At 34.7% G+C, this 26,701-nt stretch overlaps 1 protein-coding gene across 10 annotated transcripts in view; it reads left to right on the top strand.

The window, feature by feature from the left end:
* MIPOL1 (mirror-image polydactyly 1) overlaps positions 1-26,701 on the top strand; it is a 377,520-nt gene that overhangs the window by 67,053 nt on the left and 283,766 nt on the right. For 6 of the 10 annotated variants that reach the window (XM_071213964.1, XM_004465785.3, XM_004465783.3 and 3 more), the window contains 2 exons: positions 18,341-18,413; positions 24,799-24,877. The exons of 1 other annotated variant lie outside the window; for it this stretch is intronic. In XM_071213964.1, the coding sequence (XP_071070065.1) occupies positions 24,867-24,877 (11 nt within the window). In that variant the 5' untranslated portion in view covers positions 18,341-18,413; positions 24,799-24,866. The remainder of the gene's footprint in view (positions 1-18,340; positions 18,414-24,798; positions 24,878-26,701) is intronic. 3 more of the 10 variants (XM_071213965.1, XM_012528017.3, XM_004465784.3) reach the window with 2 other exon arrangements.

The raw sequence follows: 26,701 nt of genomic DNA, 5'->3' as shown, positions 1-26,701 counted from the left end.
TAAGCTATCAAATTGCTACAATATATCTTTTTTTTTTAGGAAGTACGAGGGCTTGAACCTAGGACCTTGTGCATGGGAAGCACATGCTCAACCACTGAGCTACATCTGCTCCCCAATGAGAGTTGGTTTTTCCATTTGTTTATTTTTGTTTTAGGAGGTATCAGAGATTGAACCCAGGACTTTGTACATGGGAAGCAGGCGCTCAACCAGTTGAGCTACATCCGCTCCCCTAACAATTATATTTTACAGTATTGTATTAGTCAGCAAAAGAGATGCTGATGCAAAGTAGCAGAAATCTGTTTAAAAGGATATATATTTGGGGTAAAAACTTACAAGGCCCTAAAGAGTCCAACTCAAGGTACCATAAGAGGTACTTTTCCTACCCAAGTCAGTTGCCAGAAGTTGGAGTTAGGGGGGTGCCTAGTCTCTCCTTCCTTCTTCTTCTTAAGGATCCATGGGCCCAGCTACTTCTGATCTCAGTGATAGGCTGGCATAGGGCTTCCTCAGAGCATATGTTCTGTTCTTTTCAGCTGCAAACTATCAGGCATATGGCTCATATCTCTTCCCGGGACTGCAGGAGTTTTCTCCTTTGCCATGTCTGTGGAACTCTCTTTCTTCCTATACTGACTTCTGTGTGTCTTCTTGAGTGAGTATCCATTTATATAGCCTACCAAGGTTGTGGGGATTTAAACTGAGTTACACTATACTAGTGTGGTTGAATCAAAGCCCTAATCTTAACATAATTTAATCAAAGACATCTCAGCTGTATCTAATACAGTCAAAGGGGATCATGCCCAGAACAGACCAGTATACAACATAATTTTCATTTTTGGAATTCATAAATAATATCAAACTGCTGGAATATCATAAAAAATGCAAAATACTTGGGGGTAAATTTTATTAAATATGTTCAAGGCTTTTACAAAGAAAGGTATAAAACATTGCTGAGAGAAATTAAAGATGGCATAAATAAATGGAGAGATGTACTTTTTTAATGGATTGGATGGCTTACTATGGCTAACTTTTTCATTTCTTAATTGTTCTACTTTAAAATTCCAGCTTGCTTTTTTTAAAAAAAATTACAAGCCCATTTTAATGTTTATATGAAAATGCTGATAATAACATTAGAAAAAGAACAGAGTTAAATGACTTTACCTGATTTTAAGAGTTACTGCAAAGCTTACATAATCAAGAGAGTTCGTTTCAGTGAAAGGATAGACATGAAATCTTGTAAGAACCCAGAAATAGACATGCACATATATAGTCAATTGATTTTCAACAAAGGTGCCAAGGCAATTCAATGGGACAAAATACTGTTTTTAGCAAATGATCCTGGAATAACTGGATATCCAGTTGGGAATGGGGTGGGGAAGAACCTTACCGCTTACCTCATGACTATTTGCAAAATTTGAAATTAGTCCACCTAATTGTAAAGCCTAAGCCAGTAAAAATTTTTCTAGGAAGATAAACAGCAAAGAAAGTTGTTTAGGTTGGTAAATATTTATTGGAACACTAAGAGTATTAAACACAAAAGGAAAAAATGATAAATCGGACTTCTTTAAAATAAAAATGTCTTCCCACATAACACTGTTAACTATTAATAAATGTACAGGCAACCTATAGACTGAAAAAATACTAGTAATACATAAATCTGTTAGAGGACTTGTATTCAGAATATATAAAGAACTTTTTTTAAAATAGATTAAAAAATTTTATAGATACATAGATCATACAAAATGTTACATTAAAAATGTAAGAGGATCACATATACCCTCACTCCCCATCTCCCCCCCCACTCCTCCCACATGACCAAATTCTTTCATCAGTGTGGCACATTCATTGCATTTGATGGATATATTTTGGAGACTGCTACACTGCGTGGATTATAGTTTACATTGTAGTTTACACTTTCTCCTAGTTCATCAAGTGGGTTATGGCAGAATATATGATATCCTGCATTTGTTTCTGCCGTATCATTCAGGACAACTCCAAGTCCTGAAAATGCCCCCATATCACACCTCTACTTCCCTCTCCCTGCCCTGAGCAATTCCTGTGGTGCCAGGGAGGCTCATCCCTGGAGTCATGTCCCAAGCTGGGGGAGAAAGTAATGTATTTATGTGCTGAGTTTGGCTTAGAGAGTGGCCACATTTGAGCAACATGGAGACTCTCAGGAGGTAACTCTTAGGCACCCTGCAGCTCTGGGCCTACTTGAAATTTCCAGCACGCAGGCTCCTAAGCATAGTCATCAGTATCAAGGGCCCATTATTGGGCCATCCTTCTTCACTGCTGAATTCAATTAATAGGAAAATGAAATAGCGATAAGTTTAAAGATTAGAAATAAAATACATAATAATTTAGAAAAACTAAAATAAAGTAAAAATAAATTGGGGTATTAAAAAATGAAAAATACCATAAGAAATTTTTTTTGACGTTTTACCTTTCATCACTATAATAGGTGTTGTCCTGTATGTACAGTGGCAAGGCAATCTCTTCCATTTCTTCCTCAATGTCTACATCCTTCTTTTTTTTTATTATGTCTTCAAAAAAAGTTTTAGGTCACAGTAAAGTCACATATAGAATATAGGGAACCCCCATATACTCAACATCTAACCCTTTTCCCCCTTCCCTGGCAATGATCTTTTTACATGTGGATATTACGTTTGCTGCAACTGATGTACAGATATTGAAACATAGCTACCAACCGTGGTACCATTATAGTTTACATTATGGTTTACATTTTAGACTGTATACTTTTATAAATTTTTGGTGAAGTTTAACATAGCCTGTATCCATCATTGCAGGATCAACATAGAACACTTCCATTGTCCCCCAGTTACCCCTCTTCCAACTATTCTATTCCTCTCACCCCCTCCCCTCAGGGCCCACAGTGACAACCATGCTTCACTGCTTGAAGGACAAGATTACTAGAAACTTGCAACAATTCTGAGGGCTTAACACACTAGTCTGTCCTCTCCAATTCAGAGTGACCCATGCTCTTGAGAGATACCCTCCCCTCTGTTTGAGAATATCAAACCTCCCCAGGATGGGAATTCAACACCTTCCTGCTCATTGTATGGGTCTCCACCCATTGATATAACACACTATGACATGATGAGCACTCACACACTCCCTAGAAGTCTACCACATGTGCACCCTGTGACAGATGCCCCAGTCAAACACTTTAAACCAGTAACCCTTCCTTATTATATTTTCTGAAGTTTCTCAACATTATAGTTTCAACCACATAGTCAACCATCTCCTGTGTTCACCTGCTCCCCCCAATCCTCCCCCCAATTCCATGGACCAACTGACCCATCCTCCCAAACCTACCCTCCTCAAGCCTACAAAGCCCAATCCAATAGTATCCCTATGCCCCCATCTTCTCCCTTCACTGTATATCTACTTACCTCAACTTTATCATAGATTTAGCCTATGTGGGCGTTGGTTCACTCCCTTCCTCTTCCCTCCCCTTCCCCCCCCCCCCCCTATTTTCTATAAGCCTATCTTCCAGTCTCTGGCTCTCTGAGACAGCTTGATTTGCTTAATTCATGTCAGAGAGTCATTCAGTACTTGTCCTTCAATGTCTGGCTTGCTTTGCTCAACATAAAGTCCTCAGGGTTCATCCATGTTATCCCATGTGTTAGTACTGTTTTCCTTCTTACTGCTGAGTAGTATTCCATTGTATGTATATACCACATTTTGTTTAACCATTCATCTGTTGATGGGTATTTGGGTTGATTCCAACTTTTCGCAATAGTGAATAATTCTGTTGTGAACATTGGTGGCATATATCGGTTTGTGTCCTTGTTTTCAGTTCTTCCAGGTATGTACCCAACAGTGGAATTGCTGGATCATATGGCAAATCTATGGCTAGTTTTTTGAGGAACCGCCAAACTGTCCTCTAGAATGGCTGGATCCTTCTACATTCCCACCAGCAGTGGATGAGGACTCCCATTCCTCCACATCCTCTCCAACACTTGTAGTCCTCTGTTTTTTTAATAGCTGCAAGTATAATGAGTGTAAGATGGTATTTCATTGTAGTTTTGATTTGCATTTCCCTAATAGCTAGTGATGTTGAGCATCTTTTCATGTGCTTTTTAGCCATTTGTATTTCTTCTTTGGAGAAGCGTCTGTTCAAATCTCTTGCCCATTTTTTAAATGGGTTGTTTGTCTTTTTATTTTTGAGATACAGGATTTCTTCATATATGCTGAATATTAGACTCCTATCAGCTATATGGTTACCAAATATTTTCTCCCTTTGGGTAGGCTGTCTTTTCACTTTCTTGATAAACTGCTTTGAGATACAAAAGGCTTTAATTTTAAGGAGGTCCCATTTATCTGTTTTTTCTTTCTCTGCTTGTGCTTTGAATATGAAGTTCATGAAGCCATTTCCTATTAACAAGGTCCTATAGATGCTTCCCTACATTGTCTTCCAAGATCTTCATGGTCTTGGCTCTTATATTTAGATCTTTGACCCATCTTGAGATTATTTTTGTATAAGGTGTGAGATGGTAATCCTCTCTTATTCTTTTGTGTATGGATATCCAGTTCTCCAAGCACCATTTGTTGAAGAGGCCATTCTCTCCCAGTTGTGTGGACTTTCTACCCTTGTCAAATATCAGATGACTGTATATGCAAGGATCTATATCTGAACTCTCAGTTTGGTTCCATTGGTCAGTATGTCTGTCCTTGTGCCAATACCATGCTGTTTTAATCACTATAGCTTTATATATGGTTTAAAGTTAGGTAATGTGATACTTCCAGTTTCATTTTTCTTTTTCATATGTCTTTGGCTATTCAGGGCCTTTTTCCCTTCCAAATCAATTTCATAGTTAGTGTTTCCAGTTCAGTAAAAAATGCTGTTGATTTTTATTGGGATTGCATTAAATCTGTAGATCAGTTTCAGTAAGATAGAAATCTTAATGATATTTACTCTTCCTATCTATCCATGAACAGGGAATATTCTTCCATTTATTTAAGTTGTCTTTGACTTCCTTTAACAGTATTGTGTAGTTTTCTGTGTATAAGTCTCTTACATCTTTTGTTAAATTTATTCCTAGGTATTTGATTTTTTAATTTATTATATTGTAAACAGTATTTTTTTTTCTTGATTTCTTCCTCAGATTGTTCATTATTGGTATACAGAAATGCTACTGATTTTTACATATTGATCTTATAACCTGCAACTTTACTGAACTCATTTATAAGCTCTAGAAGCTCTGTTGTAGATTTCTCAGGGCTTTCTATGTGTTGGATCATGACATCTGCAAATAGTGAAATTTTGACTTCTTTCTTTCCAATTTGAATGCCTTTTATATCTGTTTCTTGCCTCAGTGCTCAAGCAAGGACTTGTAACACAGTGTTAAATAGGAGGGGTGATAGTGGGCATCCTTGTCTTGTTCCTGATCTTAGAGGGAAAGATTTTAGGATTTCACCATTGTAAATGATGTTTCCTGTGGGTTTTTCATATATACCCTTGATCATGTTTAGAAAGTTTCCTTCTATTCCAATCTTTTGCAGTGTTTTTATCAGGATAGGGTGCTGTATTTTGTCAAATGCTTTTTCTGCATCTATAGATATGATCATGTGGTTTTTCCCCTTCGATCTGTTTATGTGGTATATTACATTGATTGATTTTCTTTTGTTGAGCCATCCTTGCATACCAGGGATGAAACCCACTCGTTATGGTGTATAATTCATTCCATGTGTTTGTCGAATACGATTAGCAAGTATTTTGTTGTGGGTTTTATCATGAAGGTTCATTAGAGAGATTGGTCTGTAATTTTCTGGTGTTGTCTCTGTTTGGCTTTTGTATTACGGTAATGTTGGCATCATAGAATGAGTTAGGCAATATTCCTTCTGTTTTGATTTTTTGGAAGATTTTAAGCAAGGCTGGTGTTAGTTCTTTCTAGAATGTTTCCTAGAATTCACCTGTGAGTCCATCTGGCCCTGGGCTCTTCTTAGTTGGGAGGTTTTTAATGACTGAGTCTATTTCTTTACTTGTGATTGGTTTGTTGAGATCATCAATTTCTTCTTTTGTCAATGTAGGCTGCTTATGTGTTTCTAGGAATTTGACCATTTCCTCCAAATTGTCCTTCTTGTTGGCTTATAGTTTTTCAAAGTATCCTCTTATGATAGTCTTTATTTCTGTGGGGTCAGTGCTGATATCCCCTTTCTCATTTCTTATTTTGTGTATTTGTATCTTCTCTCCTTTTTTGTTAGTCTAGGTAAGGGTTTGTCAGTTTTATTGATCTTATCAAAGAACTAGCTTTTTAAAAAATTTTTTCTAGTGCTTTATTTTCTATTTCATTTAGTTCTGCTCTGATCTTTGTTATTTCTTTCTTCTTCCTTTGGGGTTTGTTTTTTTACTAATTCATCCAAGTGTGCAGTTAGGTCTCCAATTTTAGCTCTTCTTTTTTGATGTATGAATTTCCCTCTCAGTACAGCTTTTGCTGAACCCCATAAGTTTTGGTATGTTGTGTTGTCATTTTCATTAGTTTCAAGGTAGTTACTGATTTCTTTTGAGAATCCTCCTTGACCCATTGTTTGTCTAAGAGTGTGTGCTTAACTTCCATATCTTTGTGCGTAATCTGGGTCTCTGGCCCTTGTAGATTTCCAGCTTCATTCCACTGGTCAATGAAATTATTTTGTATGATTTCAACCTTTCTGAATTCATTGAAACTTTCTTTGTGGCCTAGCATGTGGTCTGTCTTGGAGAATGATCCATGTGCACATGACAAGAATGTATATCCTGCTGTATTTGGGTGTAGTGCTCTGTATATGTGTATTAGGTCCATATCCTCTAATATGTCATTCAAAGTCTTTGTTTCTTTTTTGATTTTCTGTTGAGATGTTCTCTCTAATCGTGATAATGGTATATTAAAATTACCCACTATAATTGTAGAGGCATCTTTTCCTCCACTTAGTTTTTCTGGTGTTTGCCTCACGTAGTTTTAGGTGCCCTGATTAGGTGCATAAATGTTTATGATTGTTCTTTCTTCTTGAAAGCTTACCCCTTTTACCAATATGTAATGTCCATATTTGTCTCTCTGAATAGTTTTGTATGTAAAGTCTATTTTGTTGGATATTAGTATAGCTACTCCTGCCCTTTTTTTAGGTAATTGTTTGCTTATAAGATTGTTTTCCAGATGTTCATTTTCAACCTCCTTGAATCCCTGCATCTAAGGTAGGTTTCTTATATAGATGGATCATATTTCCTTATCCATTTTGCCCATCTGTGTTTATTGACAGATGAGTTTAATCCATTAAATTCAATGTTATTACGCTAAAGGAATTACATATATTAGCCGTATTTTCTTTAGATTTGTGTTTGTCATATGTTGTTTTTATGTCTCTTTTTTTCTTTTTAGTTGTTCTTACATTGTCCTCCAACTCTGTCTTTCCTGTTTTTTTCTTTTCTCCTGCAGAACTCCCTTTAGTATTTCTTGAAGGGCAGGTTTCTTATTGGCCTACTCTCTTAGTTTGTTTATTTGTGAATATTTTGAACTCACCATCATTTTTGAATGCCTGCTTTGCTGGATAGAGTATTCTTGTCTGGAAATTTTTTCTTTTAGTACCTTGCCTATGTCATACCACTGCCTTCTTGCCTCTGTGGTTTCAAATGAGAAATCAGCACTTAGTCTTGAGTTTCCCTTGTATGTGTTGGTTCTTTTTTCTCTTGCTGCCTTCAGTATTTTCTCTTTGTCTTGAGCATTGGATAATTTGACAAGTATATGTCTTCGGGTAGGCCTGTTGGGATTTATACTGTTTGGGGTGCACTGCACTTCTTGGACATGTGCATCTGTTTCCTTCAGTAGGTTTGAGAAGTTTTCAGCCATGATTCCCTCCAACACCCCTTATGTCCCCCTTTCCCTTCTCTTCTCCTTCTGGAATGCATATAATATGTATGTTTGTGTGTTTTGTGTTGTCATTCAAATCCCTAATGCCCTCCTGGATTTTTTCTATCTTTTATCTATCAGTTCTACAATGTTTGATTTTGGTTGTACTGTCTTCCACATCACTAATTCTTTCCTCTGCTTCTTCAAATCTGTTGTTATTTGCTGAGAGTGTATTTTTGATTTCTTGAATTGTGCCATTCATCACCATCATATCTGTTATCTTTTTGTGTATGTTTACAATTTCTTCAATATGTTGTCCAAGTGTTTTCTTAATATCCTTAATCTCTTCCTTCACTTCATTAAGTTGGTCCGTGATATTTGTTTGGAGAGCTTTGATTAGTTGTTAAATGTTCTGTTCCTCTTCCTGGTTTTTAATTTGTTCATTGAACTGGGCCATGTCTTCCTGATTATTGGTGTGGTTTGTAATTTTTTGTTGTGTCTGGTCATCACATTATCTTGGTGGGTTTGTTCAGTTCATTAGCTTCTCCCTCTAGTCTCAGATTTTTTTAGGTGCTGTTTTTCTGTGTAAGTTTTCTCTTTGATACTTCGTTCTTCTTCTGTTTCTTTGTTGTTGTTGAAGTTACCTTGAAGGAAAAAGATTAGGGCCAGGGAAAGCAAAAGACCTAAGAAAAGAAAAAGTATAAGTAGGATTGGTAGTAAATGTAACAGAAGAACCATATTAAGACCTAGGAGACTAAATTTTAAACTCATGTAAGTAGTGTGTAGTTATCGGAATAAGAAAGTGGAGTACTTACAGTGAATTGGGAAACTGAATATGGACAGGAGTATAGTATGATTTAAAAGGCTAGCATGATCAGGAGAGAGGGAAAGAGAAAAAGGACAGAAACATAAAGAGTTAATGAAAGATAGAAAACAGAATAGAAGTGTTAGAAATAAAAGACCAGAAAAATTGGGAGCTAAACAATGAGGTGGAATATTAGAGCAACAAGGTAGAAGGTAGAAACATGTAGGAAGGAAAAGAGAAAGCCTTGGTAGCCAAAATCAGTATACACAGAAAAGAGGAAATTGAGAAGGAGGAAGCACAGCAAACAATAAACAAGCTTGCAGCACCTAATCAAAAAAAGAAAAAAAAGAAAAGAAAGGGTGGGGGGATAAAGAGGAAGGAAAGACAAGATAACAAGAAAAAAAAAAGCAAACACAAGCCCTCAAGCGAGGAGTCAACCAAACAAACAATTAAAAAACCAGACTTCCCTCTTTAAGCTCTTATTTAGGGAAAATAAGAGGCCCAAGGGAAGCTAATACAAGGATCATATCTATGTTTTCCCTGTCTCAAAGTATCAGGTAACATCCCAGTGGGTCCTAGTCCTAAGAGGAGCTGGGAACTGAATCTGAGACCGTGCACATTCAAGACTGAAATTCCTCCTCTGAGCCAAACCCTCCTTTCCTGTCAACCTGCTCCTCAAAAAAGTCCCCTTTCAGGGGCAGGATTGACTCTTTGCAGTTGAATAAATTGATTAGGAATCTGTCCTTCCCCCTTTCTCCCTTTCTCACTTCCCTCTCTCTCAGAGCAGCAAGAAGCCCATGTGATAACTCCTCTCCAAAATTCAAATGGGACCCTAGTGAACCAAATCGCCACAGAAAATAAAGTAATGACTCTCAGTCTCTTTGAGAGAGAGGACCCATACCTTGTTGGGAATCCTAAATATGCTCTTGGAAGCCTACCAAGTGCTTCCTACTGTCCCCCTCCCTTAGGTGTGTTGCACAGGACTAGTTAATTGCCTGGCTCCATCTTCTCCCAGACGTAACCCACAGAGGTTAGGAAATCCGGCTGTCTCAGCAAATTTGCCTCTCCCCGCTTCCTGGTTTCCTCAAGCCAGCTGATATGCTCCTCAAAGCCCAAAACGGGAGTCCAGACAATTGAACCTGCACTCATAGGACTCCTCCCTATGCTTCACCAGAACCCTCCCACTCAGGCGGAGTTTTTTTTCTTTCAGTGGTGTGCCCAGTGAGGTTCTGGGAAAGCCACAGCTTCTTGCCCTGGGGGAAGGGCAGAAACCTGTAATTTTACCTTGAGCTATTGCTTTTTATGTCCAGCAGCCTCCTGCTTTCTGGGTTCCCAGAACAGCTCTCTCAGGTAGGATTTTGTCCCCGCTCAGCCATTTTTTTTGTAGGAGAGATGATATGGGTGCACTTACTCTGATGCCATCTTTACCCACCTCTAATAAAGAACTCTTAATAGTTATTAATAAGAAAAAAAAATAGCCCAAAGAGTTGAATAGACACTTTATATATATTTATATATTAAAAGAAAATATATAAATGGCAATAAGCACTTAAAAAGATGGATAACATCATTAATTAGGTTAATGCAAATTAAAACTTCAATGAGATACAACTGCATGCACAACTGAAAGGCCAAATTTAGAAAAACCAGCCACACAAAGTGTTAGTGAGGATGTGGAGCAACTATAATTCTTAAGGCTGGTGGTTGTGTAAAATGGTGCAGTCACCGAAGAAAACAATTTGATGATTAATAAAATTAATAATGTTCAGCAATTCCATTCTGGGTATTTTTCCAAGAGAAATATTGAAAATACATGTCTACAAAAAGGTTTGTACCAGAACATTCATTACTGCTTTATTCATAAATAGTCAGCAACTGGAAATACTCATATCTATCAACAGATGAATGGGCAAACAAATTGCAGTAAATTTGAAGCTTTTTGCCGATCCCAGAAAAGATTATGTCCTTAGAGCCTATCCATTCCTGTGCAAGTAAACCTATTGGAGGTGAGAACTCTTGATTAAATTACTTCTGTTTAGGGCCTTTGATTAGATTGCAATCTCAGGGTGGGTATTAATCCTCTTACTGGAGTCTTTTATAAATGGAGGAGTAAAAGCAGCAGAAATAGGAAAAAAGATGCAGAGACAGAGAAACCCCAAGAGGCTGAGATATCCCAGATGTCAGAGCCTAGAATCAGCAGAGCACAGAGGCACAGAAAGAGTCCCCTGAGAAGCTGAGAGAGATGAAGAGTGGAGGAGAGTGGAGAGATGAGCCATGTTTTTTATTGCCCACACCTGTGCTTGGAGAGAAAGTAAGCATAGAGGAGAAGGCAGAGAGCTGCCATTATGCCCTGCCAGGTCCTGATCACCCACCGCTGCAACTTGGTAAGACAGCTTCTCTTGATAATGCCTTGATTTGGACAATAATGCCTTCCATGGCCTCAGAACTGTAAGCTTTCAGCCTGGTAAATTCCCATTATAAAAGCCGTTTCACTTCGGGTATATTGCTTACAGCATCTTTTAGCAAACTAAAACAAGTATATTCATATAATACAATGGAATACTATTGAGCAATAGAAAGGAACAACCAGCTGTTTTATACAACTTGAATGAATTTCAAAACCTTAATGCTGAGTGAAAGAATTAAAAGTATATGCTATATGATTCTATTTATATGAAACTCTAGAAGTGACATCAAATGTATTTAGCAAAAAAACCACACATTAGGGGTTACCTGGGGTTTGTAAGTGGGGTAGATTTACTGCAAAGGTGTATGAGGAAACTTTTTGATCGCATTGTCTGTTATACCCTTGTAGATAGTTTTCAAAGCTCATCAAATGTACACTTAAAATAGATGTATTGGGAGCAGACGTGGCTCAAGTGGTTGAGTGCCTGCCTCCCACATGGGAGTTCCCAGGTTCACTTCCTGGTGTTTCCTGAAAAACCAAATAACCAACAAGCAAAAGAAACGAAAAAACCAACTCAGGGAAGCCTGAAGCAATGAGCTTCAGCACTGGCCCTCCCACATACGAAGTGCCAGGTTCAGCCCCCGGTAACTTAAAAAAAAAAGAAATCTTGTATTTATTTAATGTAAATTATATCTCAAAGTTGAGTTTTAAGTTAAAAGAAATAAAGTTGTTTAGTTGAATCTTAAGAGTGATGAAAATATTAATGTGTTTACTGTAACTCACAATTTTGAACTATACGTCATGAACAGAACTGTGGTGAATATGGGTTGGATAAAGTAATGTGATATATATGATTTCATCCAACCAACTGTAAAGAAAAGTTAGATTAGGAAGGATCATGATTACTATTTGAAGTTTTGTTTTAACTGAACTTTGTTCTCGTCATATTTTCGGTAATGAAACTTGGTCATCTAGTGGCATGAAACTTTCTTATATTAAAAAATATCTTTCCTTGTTTTATTTGCCCATTTTTTAGAGTCTATCTCCTCTTTTTTGAACAAATTGCTCCTGGAGCTTTCTTAATCCCTCTGGTTTGGAAAGATTTCCCTGTATGCTTGGTGTATAGGTATTATCTTGTGCTTTCCCTCAATATGACCCTGGGAATTTCTTTCAATTCTTTTTTGTAGTGGACTCCTTGTTTCCAGAAACCAGTGTCTTCCTCTTTTTTTGCTTTCCTTTCTTGTTTTGGTGGAATATATCCTCTACCAGGGTGGGATGAAGTGGATTTTTTAAAATGTTCTTTTTATCTGTCTTTATAAAGAAATACTTTATAGAGTAGAACTGCACTAATATGTATTTCCTTTGCTCTGTCTCTTTTCTGTGAGAACCAAGGCTGCAGACTGCACTATATCTTCTCAACTTTCTGTGGTTTTTGTATTCTGCCATTTATTTTGATTTTTGACAGTTTTGTCCAAGTTTACTGGCAAGAAGCGTACAAGAAATAATGCTGGACCTACTGTAAAAAATGAAGAAACAGCATCATGCTGGATGTTAACATGTAGTTATAATGATGACTACGTAAAGGTTGAGGAAGGAGGGTAAAGATCAACAGGCTTAGAATTGTTGAACTTTGATATTATGAAGAGCATTGTATGTATCATTCTATAATTTGCAGCTAACAAAACAATGGAAATGTGCCATAATTTCAGGAAAAAAAAAAAGAAAAAGAAAAAGCATTGCCAGAAGTTGATGCCAGGAATAAATCTCCATTCAATTTATGTGATATTGATCCTTTCTAACTCTGATTCACTTATTCTTTTCCAGGGATGTATTTTCCATACTAATTGAAGTACGATTTATTTACTTCTCTTTCTAATCTTCCCTTCTGTAACCCTTATTGACATATATTAGACTTTTTATTTTATCATTTGACCCGACCCGCGGGTCAGTCGAACCAAGACCTGAGGGAGGGAGCGGGAATGAAAGGGACAAGAGACACAAAGAATGGAGACAAGACAGGATTCTGATCAAGTTTCAGTTATTGAGGGTCAATCAGGGGTATTTATAGCCAGGGACGAATGAGGTTTCGTGCCACAGATCTGATTGGTCCACGTCACGAAGTCTTTTTGCCGACGTTTCAAAACAACGGTCTGAGTGGCATGAGGATAGAAACGTAATTACTACAGGGAGGGTGGGGAAACGGAAACTTAACCGGGTTAGTATCTAGAAATAGCGCTTAGCAACAAGATGGCCAATACAACACCAGTGCCAGAGGCAGCTTCCCACAATCATTTATGTTTCAACTTCTCTTTCATATTTCCCAACTCTGTTTCTTTGTGCTATATGCTGGGTAATTTCTTCAATTCTGCCTTCCATATAATTAATTCTTGTTTACCTGTTCCCTAGTTTTTACTTCATTTATTCAGTCTTCTACTTCAAGGAATATATTTTTCACTTCGTAATTTCTATTTAGTTCTTTTTCATACATAGATTTACTTAACAACCCACTGCTCTTATTTCATGGATTGTATTCCTTTATCTATTTGGCAAATTTTTAAAATTCCCATTTTAAAGATTGATTTCAGATTGCTTTGTTATTTATGGTTATTCAAGTGAATTCTTCTGCTGCCCATCCCCCAGCTTTGCTTTTATGCTGGTACTGTTTTTCCTTATATCAGACTTCCTGAAATGTCAAATATGTATATTTGTTATGTTAAGCTGGAGTGTGTGGTTATGAGGCTCTTAATCAGTTTTATGTTGGTTGATTGGTCTAAGTACAGATTTGGATTACCTGCTCCACCTGATCTTAGGTAGATGTAGATACTTGGTGGGGGCCTTATGTATGAGTTGAAGCAAGTGCTTTAAGATCATCTCATTGCTTTTTTTGTTTGTGTATAGAATATTTTATTACAAATGTGATATTAATATTTTGTAGGCTGATTTCCTTCCAACATTATAACTAACTCTCTTTGCATAGCAATAAACATGAATCTACATTATTATTTTTGAAGTCCAATTTATCTTTTATTTTTTTAACAAATCAGTTTTATTGATATGTATTAATAAAGCGTACAGCCATCCAAAATGTGTAGTCAGTAGTATTAGGTATAATCACATAGTTGTGAATTCACCACTTCAGTCATTTTTAGAGCATTTTCATTATTCCAATAATAATAATTCTTACTGCTTTTTAAGGAAGGGTAGAGTCAATGTAGTTTAACCCTAGCCCTTAAAGCCTATTTGGTCTCAACATTCTTGTGGAATACTTTGCTTTAAGTCCAACACTCTAACTGGTTGTGGTTTGATTTTGATGTATAGATGATGTTTTCCTTTCTTTCAAGTTTGTCTATGTTCAGAAAAATATATTTTAAATATTTTAGTTAAGCTTGCAAGGTTTGAAATGGTAGGTGTCAGGGACATTGTGGCAAATAATTCTTTCAACTGGAGTGAGATTTGAGTTCGCAGGCCCTCAAATAGAAAGTAAAAAAAAAATTCAACTGGATGTGAGACCTGATCTATGATAAGGTATCATTTCACCCTGGTGAAAGATTACAGATATACTCCTTTCTTTCACTGAATGTTAAAGAGTTATTTACTTAAATACTTTATTTTAAAATTGTGATTAATTATAAATATTACCTAAATTTGTTGGCTCTAGTAAAGGTGTAGCACCTATTAAATGATAAAAGGTGCTGAAATTTTGAGACATAGTAATATAATCATTGTTACTCTCTCTGCTTATGAATTTTTAGTGAACGTCACAATCTTTGTTAATTAAAAAATATATTGTGCATCTACAAGGAAGTATGACTGTTGTACAATGAAAAGTAGCTCATCTACAGTGAAAATAAACATCTTTTAAAATAAAATTAGGCATGGGAATAAAATATAGACTAGAGTATACTTACTGGTATTCTACTATAAACTTATTGTGATTCTAACAATGAAAGAAATTAAATCATTGATGTGGAGACAGTGTCCACTGGAACTGCTGAATTTAGGGAGAGGGAAAAAGAGGTGTAATAATGGGGTCCTTTGCAGGCCTTGGAATTGACCTGAATGACATTTCAATGACAAATACAGGCCAATCTATATACTGTCATAACTTACAGAATTGAGTGGGAGAGAATGTAAACTACAATGTGTTTATAATCCATGTTTAGTGGCTGTGCTCCAAAATTTATTCATCAGTTACAGTGAATGTACCATACTAATGAAAGAAGTTATTAATGTAGGGAAAAGTGGGCGGTGTGGAGAGTGGGGCATATGGGAATCCCTTATATTTTTTTAATGTAACATTTTATGTAATCTAAGTATCTTTTAAAAATATATTTTAAAAATTTAGGAAATATTTTAGATTCATATAATTAATGACTTTTATCAAATGATAAATTTGATTACTTACATTGTATGTTAGTAGCATTAACTAACTAGGATGTTGCTTCAAGGTGTAGCACTTGGTTTCGAAGTAGCCTTGGGAAAAATATTTGCTAAAGGAGACAGAATGTACCTACCTTGTTGCCCATATGCACTAGGTAGTTGGTAATGGACTTAGCTTTAGGAATTTGTTAAATATAAGGTCAGGGATTAATTCTAAAGCATTTTGAAAAATACATGTTCCTCAGCTGATAATATTTTCTTTGTAGTTCCCACATGCTGCAATGAAATTTATAGGCATTTCTCTAAATGACATACAGTATAGAATCCGTGTATGTATGTTTATAAAAAACATTGTGCAGTATTTGTTCACAGTATTTTCTGTGTGTGTGTATAAAATATATATCAAACATGAGATAATGATTTTTTTAAATTTTGTAAAAGTTTTATTTGGACAACAATTTGCAAATCAGACAGTGCCAAACTGAAAAGTGGTAAGAAGTTCCTATTGATGGGGTTTTGATATCATTATAATATAATATAAAAATGAGTGTTTACTTTTTGTATTGCTCTGTATTAGTTAGGGTTCTTTAGGGAAACAGAATCAATAGTCGAAATTTGTCAATAATATGGGATCTTATAAGAGTCTCTTACATGACTGTGGGGATGCGCAAGTTCAGGTTCTGTAGGTAGGCTGTAAACTAGGGGCTTTGATGAAAGTCTAATGAAGGTTTATGATGAGTTTCTGGGAGATCTTGGTTGTTCAAAGATGAGCTGGGGAATTCTCTCTGAGTGTTGAAATTACTTCCTTTTTAAGGCATTCAGCTGATTGGATAAAGCTCCACTCATTGGTGACAGCAATCTTCCTGATTGATGTAGATGTAATTAACTATCTATGCTAACTTACAGGTGACTAAAGTCCATAAATGTTCTTGTCTTACAGTTAGCCCAGTGCTTGCTTGACCAAACAACTGGCCCCAGATTACTGGCCGAATTGACACATGAGCCTAACCATCACAAGCTCTATACAATTAAATAACTTATTGGAATACTCATTGCTAGTTCTGTGAAAGATTATTCAACTCATTTTGTTAAAAATAAATTGTACAGTATATTTTAAACTATTGTGGAAATTTCAAATATATATACAAGGGTAGATAAGTAGAATAATGAACTCCTGTGTACCCATTAGGAATCCTCAACAGTTATCGTTCGTGGTTCATGTTGGTTAATCTTGTTTTATCTACACTTCCATATTTTGATTGCTCTGTGAACCCTACCCCCAACTTCTACCTACCTCTGACCCAGAGTAATACTTATTAGTTAGTGTTATTTACTTCCATAAGGCAGCATATGGTGTGTTTTTGTTATTTTTCAATAGTTTTAACATTTATGATATAGTAGGGTTCAGTTTAACCTACTACCATCCCCTTTTGGTGTGGTTTATAAAAGATTTTCTTGTGGAATTAATAGTGTAAAATGTCAGGTTACTGTTAGAGCCATTTCACTATAATCATGATTTTATTACTTAAATTAGTATATCAGACACAATTTTCTTGAGAGAGGTGAAATTCTTCTCTTTTTAAAAATGAAAGATAGGGTCTTTGGAAATGTCTTCCCATAATCAACACCTTCTTAATTTATTTAATACTTTGGAATTCTATGCAGTTGTACTACTATTGGTTTTTTAGGTAACATTTTAAATTCAGTCACTATTTTATTTTGAGTATTTTGAGAATACAGAACAATGTATTTTCTGAAACAGATTTCTTATAAGTATATACTTCTGTGTCCTAATAAAATCTTTATAGTATGGGAAAAATATAATTTATAGTTGAAATTATCCCATAATTTTCTGAGGTTGTAAAAGTAACAAAAATAATTGCTTTCTAAAGAAAATTTCTGTATAAAGAGAATTTCTGTATATAGTTTTCCTTCTTACTGTAGTTTTCTTCTACGTGACTATGGAATATTTATTTTAGGGTCATACTCATAATTTTCATTAAAAAATCATTTATTAAGAATGACATGAGATTATATAAGCCTTTGTAGTTTCTCAGAAAAATGAATAGTGGGAGCTGTTACTTGATGTTGAATAAGAAATTAGAGCTATAAGCTTAGCATTCATTTTATTATCTTTAAAGATTTTATTATCTTTAAAGTTACTAGTAATTGTGTTCTATAATCTGTAAGTTTTTTTTTTAATATCACAGTGTCAAAAGTGTAATACGTAGGTTGTGGTGCAGCACAATAAATGGGAATGACTGGATAGAGTATTACTTATAAAATTGTTGTTAAGTGTTTCAAAATATAAATTGTTATTAGAGTATGTTTATTTTACTGGAGTATATTTGTCTCTGTTAGTGTCTTTTTGTTAGTACTTACGTTTAAACTATAGAAACCAAAAAGAATTACGAAACAGCTTTAGTTCAGCTTGAGAAAATCTGCTAGTAACCATTATGGTGTTTGATGAACAAATTAAGACCTTATATATTATTTTTACTATATTTTAGAAAGACCTTTTCTGATAGCTATTGTTTTATTTGATTTCAAGTGACTACTCACTTCGATTGTCACTTATAGATTGATTTAACTTGCTCTAATACTTTTTTTACCGTAGATTTGCTAAGAACTTCAGTTGGTTTTGTGGAAATATAAGCGTTTGTATGAAGGAGTGTGTCATTGCATCAGAACTTGGCACCCATACAGATATTAAGAAAACAGGCTGTTTCTTCCCTGGAGAACATATTTTATAAACTGACTTTGTTTTTATATTCTGTACCATGTTAGATTAAGTGATTTACTTTAGTTTGGCCTTGGGCAAAACATTTTAGGATATTTTAGAAAATCTTGGTATCTGATTAGCCCTCTAAAAGTAATACTAGTTTAAAGTTTTGCTTTTTTTGTCCGTAGGCTATGCAGTGCCATATCCAGTCTGAAAGTGTCATTTGCAACTGGCAATGAAGACTATTACAATATTTAAATGGTATGTTGTTTTGTCCTCCAAACTTTAAAAATGTGAAAGTCATGTATTAATATTTTAAACACTAAATGCTTCTTTTCTCTTAATTTGATATGCTTATTTAAGCATGACTTTCAGTGATTAGAAATAATTCAGTTTTTTTTATTAGTAATTTTTTGATTACTAAAGCATATGAGGGGAACTGTGACAGGCATACAATAGTCATAATATAGAGCAATTTATTTTTATTATGAACTCTTTAAACGTTAGTTTCTGAACATTGACTATTATAAATTGTCCCCAATTGAACAATGCAATGTCAGGAAAGTCTTTCATACATTTTGAACTTTTCTATTCCAAAAACTTGGACTTCTCTCTTTTAATAACTTACTAGATATTTCAAAGTTATTTCTTTTAATATTCCTGCCATATATGTGTTTATTTTATACTTTTCACTCTACTTAAACCAACCAGCCAAGCAAGCACGCAAGCAAACAACTCTACCAAAGTATAATTATAAAAGGTTAATTTGGCAATAATAATTTTTTCAGAACTTTAAAGGAGTTGCAAAGATTATATCCTATATATTCATTTTGGATGTCACAAAAAGTGTCATATGGCTTTTTTCACAGTGTCCTATTAAATTCCAAAATTATTAATAAATAATACAATTGCACAGATAGATGAAATATAAATGTTTCTTCCCTTCATTTTGTAAACTTGGCTCACCCCCACCCCATCAACTCTTAGGCTTTTTCCTCAAAATAACTACTATGTGTCCTTCTAGAAAAAACACTTTGCTGCTTATTCAAACATGTCTGTATATGTAATTTTTTTCATTTTTCTTTTCTTTTTTTTTCCCGTGTTCTTATGTACCTATATGGTTCCAGTTAAAGATATATTTTGGGCAGGAGATTTGTTTGTGTGATTCACCATCTTAAGTCTAAGCCCTAGAACAATGTCCGGCCTATAAGTAAATAGGTGCTTAACAAATGTTTGTTGAAATAATCTTACACATATTGTACATATGAATCTCTGGCATTTGTGGTTTTTGTCTGATTGTACCACAGTTTTTTTTTCCAATTCTCTATTGGTGGAAATTTATGTTATTTCTAGTTTTCTGCTGATTATCAATTCATATGTCCATCTGTCCATCAAATATATACTAAGTACCTATTGTGTGCCAGACACTCTTCTAGGAATACAGAATGCAGGAGAAAATCAAGGTCCCTGCTTGCATGCAACTTACATATATAGTGTTGGTTGAGATGCATCAAAATCAATGAAATAAAACAAATCAGTTTCATGAAGACAGTAGCATAGGGTAATATGATGATAGAGGAGTTTCTTCTTTGGTTAGAATGACTGGGTAAAACCTTTTTTTTTTTTTTTTTTAAAAGATTTATTTATTTATTTATTTCTCTCCCCTTTCCCCCTACCGCAGTTGTCTGTTCTCTGTGTCTATTTGCTGTGTCTTCTTTGTCCGCTTCTGTTGTTTGCAGCGGCAGGGGAATCTGTTTTTCTTTTTGTTGCATCATCTTGTTGTGTCAACTTTCCGTGTGGGTGGCACCATTCTTAGTCAGGCTGCACTTTCTTTTGCGCTGGGCGGTTCTCCTTGTGGGGCGCACTCCTTGCATATGGGGCTCCCCTACATGGGGGACACCCCTGCGTGGCAGGGCAGTCCTTGAGCGCATCAGCACTGCGCATGGGCCAGCCCCACCGGGTCAAGGAGACCCTGGGTTTGAACCGCGGACCTCCTATGTGGTAGACGGATGCCCTAACCACTGGGCCAAGTCTGCTTCCCTGGGCAAAACTTTTTAAAAACGGTTGAAGAAATAATTTTTTGAACAAGGCCTGCATGATGAGAAAAGTGGTTTAGAGATCTAGAAAACAATTCTGGGTAGAGGGAATAACAAGTATAAAAGCTTTTTGGCATATTAAGCTTTGTTCCTTCTTTGAGGAACAAATAGAAGTCCAAAATGACTGGACCATAAGTGAGTATATGCTCTTACAAATAAATACTTACGTGAATTTCTTTGTATATAATGATACGTTCTGCATGTTTTTCTAAGTATTTTTAGTAGTGGAACTGAAGGATCAAATAATATATACAGTCTTAATTTTGATTGCTATGGTGCAGGTCCACTTTTAATCTCTTATCTTTTTTCCCCAACCTAACACTCCTCTTGCTTTCCCTGGCTTTAAGGAACTTAGGTTTCTTGAAACTTGGTAGAGGGTGAGCTGTGATGTGAGGCACATAGGGTCAAAGGAATTCTTTTTGGAAGAGGATGTGCAAGGGGCTGTGAATATTTGAGAGTTTTTAATAATAAGATGAAAATCCAGCAGTAGAATATATGCTTATATGTGTTGTGATATAGAATAATCGACTCTTAGAAAGACAGTGCTTTTCATTGGCCATGTCATGAAACCATTTCATGCAGATATTACCAACATTTCTTAATCAAGGAAATAACAAAATTTACAGTTGCTTAAAGAGTAATAGTTGGAAAAGGTATAGTATAAGTGATTCCTAGATTCACACAACAGGATTTAATTTATACAAGCGTGTGCTTAAACTAGAGTCCTGAAAAAAATTCTGTCAACTGAAGTCAGCCAAAAAGCTTTGCCAGAATGTGGCTTTTATGGAGGAAAGTGAGAAGGGCATCTCCTATTTAAAACAACTTTTTAAAAACCTTGGAAGCTGTCACATTGGAAAATTAATTCCCATTTTTAAATACCTTTTTATCAAAAAAAGCATTTGTTTTTTAAGTAGAAATGCCAGAATTACTTATAATTTCTTAGGCATATGTTAGAAATTTTAGACTGGTCAAGGAACAAATTTTGTTTCATGAACTGTTTTCTCAAGTTATATTTGACAGCATTGAGTTGTTTGTTTAAGTTTTTTCAATCTACATTTTTTGATGTGTATAAATATAGGAAATTTTGGCAGATATATTGAGAATCCCATGTATAGAGAGAGGAGGAGTATACAGTTTGTTTAATTATTATTTTTCCTTCTACTTAATGAGACTCACTTCCTTTGATACTTAAAAATACGGAGGAATGGGTTTAGGAGTCTGTGATCAAAAATAATTTAATCTAAGTTAATATGGTAAGTTCCTTTTGTTAGTGTTTTCTCTTACTCTTTTTTTTTTTCTTTTTTAAACATGGTCGATTTGTTTCACCACAACTTACAAACAAAACATTAATTGGAAATTGATTTTGGTTTACTTCTAGAATTGGTATTTACTAGTAATATCGAAGGAATTAGTATTTTGTCTCTAATGTAATAAGCTAGCATTTTGATTAAGAAACCTAGTTTATCTGATTAATTGTATACTACAGAATCATCACACTAATTTTAATGTGAATATATAATTTTAGATTAAAAACAAGTTCTTTGATATCAACTCTTCACGGAGAGTGTAAGGATGGAAATTAGTATTTTATTAGTATTAATCCTTTGTCCTAATGAGGATAGGAGTGTAAAATATCTTGCATATTTACAGATATCTTGCGTTTCTATTATAGTATGTAGATATGTTTTATTGTTTAAATCATTAGAACATCTCATTTTTGCATAAGAATATGTAAATGTTCGATTAAATCTCTTTTTTAAGATTTTTCCAGTTTAATGTCTGAATCCAAATTCATAAAGAGTTGGAAAAATGAGATGTCTGAGCTATAGGATTCACAGGGATTTCATATGAAGCCTATTTAATCGGGATAACACTGTTATTAATATTCATAATGTCAGCTGGAACACAAATGACAGTCTATGGGGCCTTAAATTTTTACTTGGTGAATTTATTAAAAGTAGCTTAAAAAATTAATGGAATTTAAGTAAAGTTGGCAACTATGAAAAAATGTTAGCAGAAAAAAATCTCTGTTAGAACTTTCTTTAAGATCACTTTGCACTGACGTTTTTTGACATATTTCATTGGTACTTAAAGAAGAACGATGCATGAATGGTCATTTAAGAGGATTTAGACACATTGGCACATTAATTTTTACATGAATAATAAGTACTTTCCAAAAGCAATTAACTTACAGTGTACAAGATATGAATTGAAAAATAAGACTGTGACATCAAAGGGCAAAGTAAATGTGCTGTACATTTTAAACTTGGTGGCAGGACTTTTTAATATTTTGATTTATTTTATTTTTATAGTTTTCCCAGGATGTAACCTAGAATATGGTTATTTTAAAGCATTTGAAAGCAAATTAGAAAGACAATAATTTAATGCTTCCCCCAACCTCCATTATTGGTAGTGTTTCACATTATCCTCTGCAAATACCATTTGCATTTATTTATTGGAGAATTAAACATTTGCTGTGTTATTGGCAATATTTTATCAGAGAAGATGTTCAATACTGTGAAAAGGCAAAGGAACAATACTGACTGGGTTTACTGCAACAAATACATTAGTTTTTAACGCAGACTTATTGGTTATACCTATACATAACTTAAAAGTATAATAAAGAAGCTTCTGAAAGTTTATTGTCAAAAATTTATGTGAGAACCGTCTGAGTAGTATACAAGTAAATTTGTACTGAATTTTAGCCTAAGAAAGTGAGAATATTGGAATGGCTTAAATAAAAACTGGATGCATTTTATTTTGTGTAGTACCTGTTACTTAACCTTTTAAAATATGCTTCTATTGGTAGTTAATACAACAGTGTTCAAATTTTTATTTTTATTGTTGAGGTTCATTAAAAACAATTTTAAACCATTACGTAAAGTCACAGTGCTACTGATTATTCTGTATATTTTTCAGAGGTTATTTTTCTGTGGAAAATTTATTAGTTATTATCTATAACAATAAAGTGAGGCTTTACCTATGAGAAGACACAGGTGTTGGTCTGGCAGTACAGTTGGGTACCAGAGGTTTCACTTGTTTCTCTCCCAGCGTTTTATGTGAATAATATAGTTTTCATCAGAAGGTATAAGAATTGCCTGGTATGTTTTGGTACTTACACCCAGAGCTTTTTGGGAAAATAGTTAATTATCTGGGTATCTAAATTATAATATAAGCCATATATTAAAATTTTTGTTTATGGAATGAAATTAATTGATACACTGGTTATTACTAATTTTTGTAGTTGGCTTTAAAAAAGTTAGCGTGTTTTTTTTTTGGTCTCTGAGATATTCACTAAAATGCCCAGGAGAGGGCAGCATTTTACTGTGTCAGGCTCGAAAGAATTTGCCCTGCCTAGACTGTCAATGTTTCTTGTAATTACTCCCAGTATATTTGTTGCTTGCTTATGAATTAACTTGCATTTATGGAACTAAATCATTCCAATCATTTAATTACACCTGAGGAGCTGAACTATAATTGCTTGCTTCCAACTAGGATCTGATATGGCTTGAGCAGTATTAATTTCATGTTTACTTTTCTGAGTGCTAAAAGCATTAAAATGATTGTGCAATGGGATTACATTTTACTAATTGCTGGCATTCATTAGCTGGGTAAATGATGAGGAAGAGTGACTGTATATTGCAGAGGGATAAAATTATGGTTTTAAATAGTATATTACTAGGCACATTAAGGCCTGTAAGACATGTTTTAAAATACTCCAGAGGTTATTAAAGACTGTATTTTCTACATGTCTTGATATATGAATCTCTTATTAAAAGACTGCAATTATTATTAACCTTTTTGGGCAATATGTAGGGAAATGGCTTCATTGACTGGAACATATTTCTTTGATATTAATAACTTCCTATATTTTCAGCTAATCCGAAAGTAAATGAGGAACTTAGAAAAAAATTGCCAACTCCATATCAACATATTTAGATAGATTGGAAAAGGAGATGCTTACTAGAGCTTTATTTGAGGGTTTTTTAAAGAACACAAGGTTCTAGCTTTGAGGTAAATCTAATTTTATTCTCCTGAAAAGCTCGCAACAAAATACTTGCATAGCTTTTCATATTTAATATTAAATCCAAAGAGAAATGCTAGTAATTCCACAAGTTAGTGAGGGCATTTATTTTTAAAATTAGAATAGCATTATTAAATTACTTCTGTAAGTTTTATATGAGTATGTACATAGTAAATTCAAATTAATCCATTAAATGTAAGTTTTTTGTTGTAAAATTTATGGCAAATATAGTGAAAATTTTATTTTTCTTTCATATTTGAAGTTATAGATGGAGAAGACTTAAATAAATTAAATGGTCTTACACCCAAAAGAGTAAAGATGTCTAGAATTTTAACCTGAACTGTTTTTACTAAAATATATGTGAAGGAAAAAAAAAACTTTTTTTTTTGAGAAAAAGATTTAATTTCACCTGTTGAAATACACAGTTAATTGTCCTATTATAAATCCCTGTTAAACAAAGGTAAAATTTAGGTGTGTTCTGATACATCGTTTTAAGTTTATTTATCTAGAGTTGGCTTTATTTTAGCATCAAATCTTGGAGCAAAATTCAGACACACTGCCAGAGTAAACAAGAACAGAAGTACAAATGGAGGAATGGTCAAAAGGTAAGGACTTTTAAGGTATTAATACCAAACCCAAGGTGTTGTGCTAGTTCAAGGCACTGAATAAAGTATATATGATCTAACTAGTATATTAGACAGAGGCAAACTGACACACACATACACAAAGAGATACACACAAAGGCATCTTTATATTGAAAATTGAAAAAGAGACACCCAGAAAAAGACATGCAGAGGAGATGAACATACAGAGAGAAAGAGCACATGCAAAGAAATAGATATTGAGACAGAAGTAGGAAGAAAAGACAAGCAGAAAGAAAGAAAACATACACACAAAGACAGAAAAAGGGGACTAAGAAAATAACAGGTAGAGAGACACACAGAATACGTAGAGAAAGAAAGAAACACAGTTAAAGACACACAGAGGAAAACACAGGGAGAGAGATACTCAGATACTCAGAGACATAGACATGCAAGGAGACGCACACGTAAAGACTGACAGAGAAAGAGAGAGATACCAGAGTAAGAGAGACAGTAAGAATGACACAGACATGGAGTGAGGGAGAGATACAGAGAGAATAGGGATAAAAGACACAGAGACACAAGCATTCTCACAGACATATGCAGAGAAAGATACATATAGAGACACAGAGACAAGAGACTCACAGTGAAAGAAACACATACACATATACAGACAGACGACAGGCACCCCCCCCCCCCTTCCCAGATGAACAAGACAGAAAGAGAAGGACACTGGAGAAAAAGAGGTAATAGAGAGGGAAACATGCAAACCCATAAAGTGAGGAGGGAGAGGTAGAGAAGAGAGTAAGAGAGACAGACATGTACATAGAAACAGAGGTTAAAAAGAGAAACATACACCTATACTTACAGAGAAACATACAGATAGATGCATAAAGAGGGACACATACAGAGACATACATAGAGACACATGCACACCGAGAGTGACACACAGAGGCACTCATAAAAAGAGATTTGCACATAGCTAGAGATACACACAGAGACAGAGAGATCAGAGACAGAGAGCCACGCAGAGCCAGAGATGTGCAGAGTTGTGTAGATGGAAACAGAGGCACTCAGAGGCAAAGAGGCACAGAGAGAAAAAAATATACATGAATATGCATAAGCAGAGCAGCATAACCTGACTGATAGAGAATAGACAGAAACTGTTTGAAAAACTTTATGAAAGGCAGAGACAGACAGAGGCAGCCTGAAAAACAGGTAGAAGATAGATAGATAATCAGAGTCTGCATATGTGTACTCATGCATGAGGGAAAGGTTTAAAAAAAATTATTTTTTGGTTTGTTTTTTTTTCTTGGGGACTGTTATTGTAAAATGTTGCAAATTTGGAATCTTTGGAAAATGAATCATTCTCAATATATAATATATTTAGTGGTAGGTTTAAATATTTATGTACTTATTTTTTATTTCCTCTTAATTTTATTATTTTAAAAGTAGAATCCTTGCTAAAACATATTGCCTACATCTTTCACTTTTTTTGATTCCTCTTCTCTTGAATCCCCTGACAGGGTTCCTTGTTTCAGCACATAATCGACCATGTTCTTACCTTTTCTAGAAGGCTTAAGGACATTTTGGGGCACTACTCTACAACATTGTATAATTAATAATAATTGCACATTCTTTTGGGTTATAGAAGGATGCTATGCTTTCAGGCTACCTTTTAAAAAAATTTCTGCCTTTGGTTTTGATTTCCATATTGTTTTAAATTTTCTTGCTGTTTGTACTTACCATTAGCAACCTTTCTCTTGCATGTGACTTTGGGTTATTTGCTGTGAGTATAGAATCCAGGCAACTGATTGCATTGTGTACAAAACAAACAAAACAATAGTA

Source organism: Dasypus novemcinctus, chromosome 3 (assembly GCF_030445035.2).
Source record: "Dasypus novemcinctus isolate mDasNov1 chromosome 3, mDasNov1.1.hap2, whole genome shotgun sequence".
In the NCBI taxonomy this organism is placed as follows: domain Eukaryota; kingdom Metazoa; phylum Chordata; class Mammalia; order Cingulata; family Dasypodidae; genus Dasypus; species Dasypus novemcinctus.
This window is presented reverse-complemented; position numbering and strand designations above follow the sequence as displayed.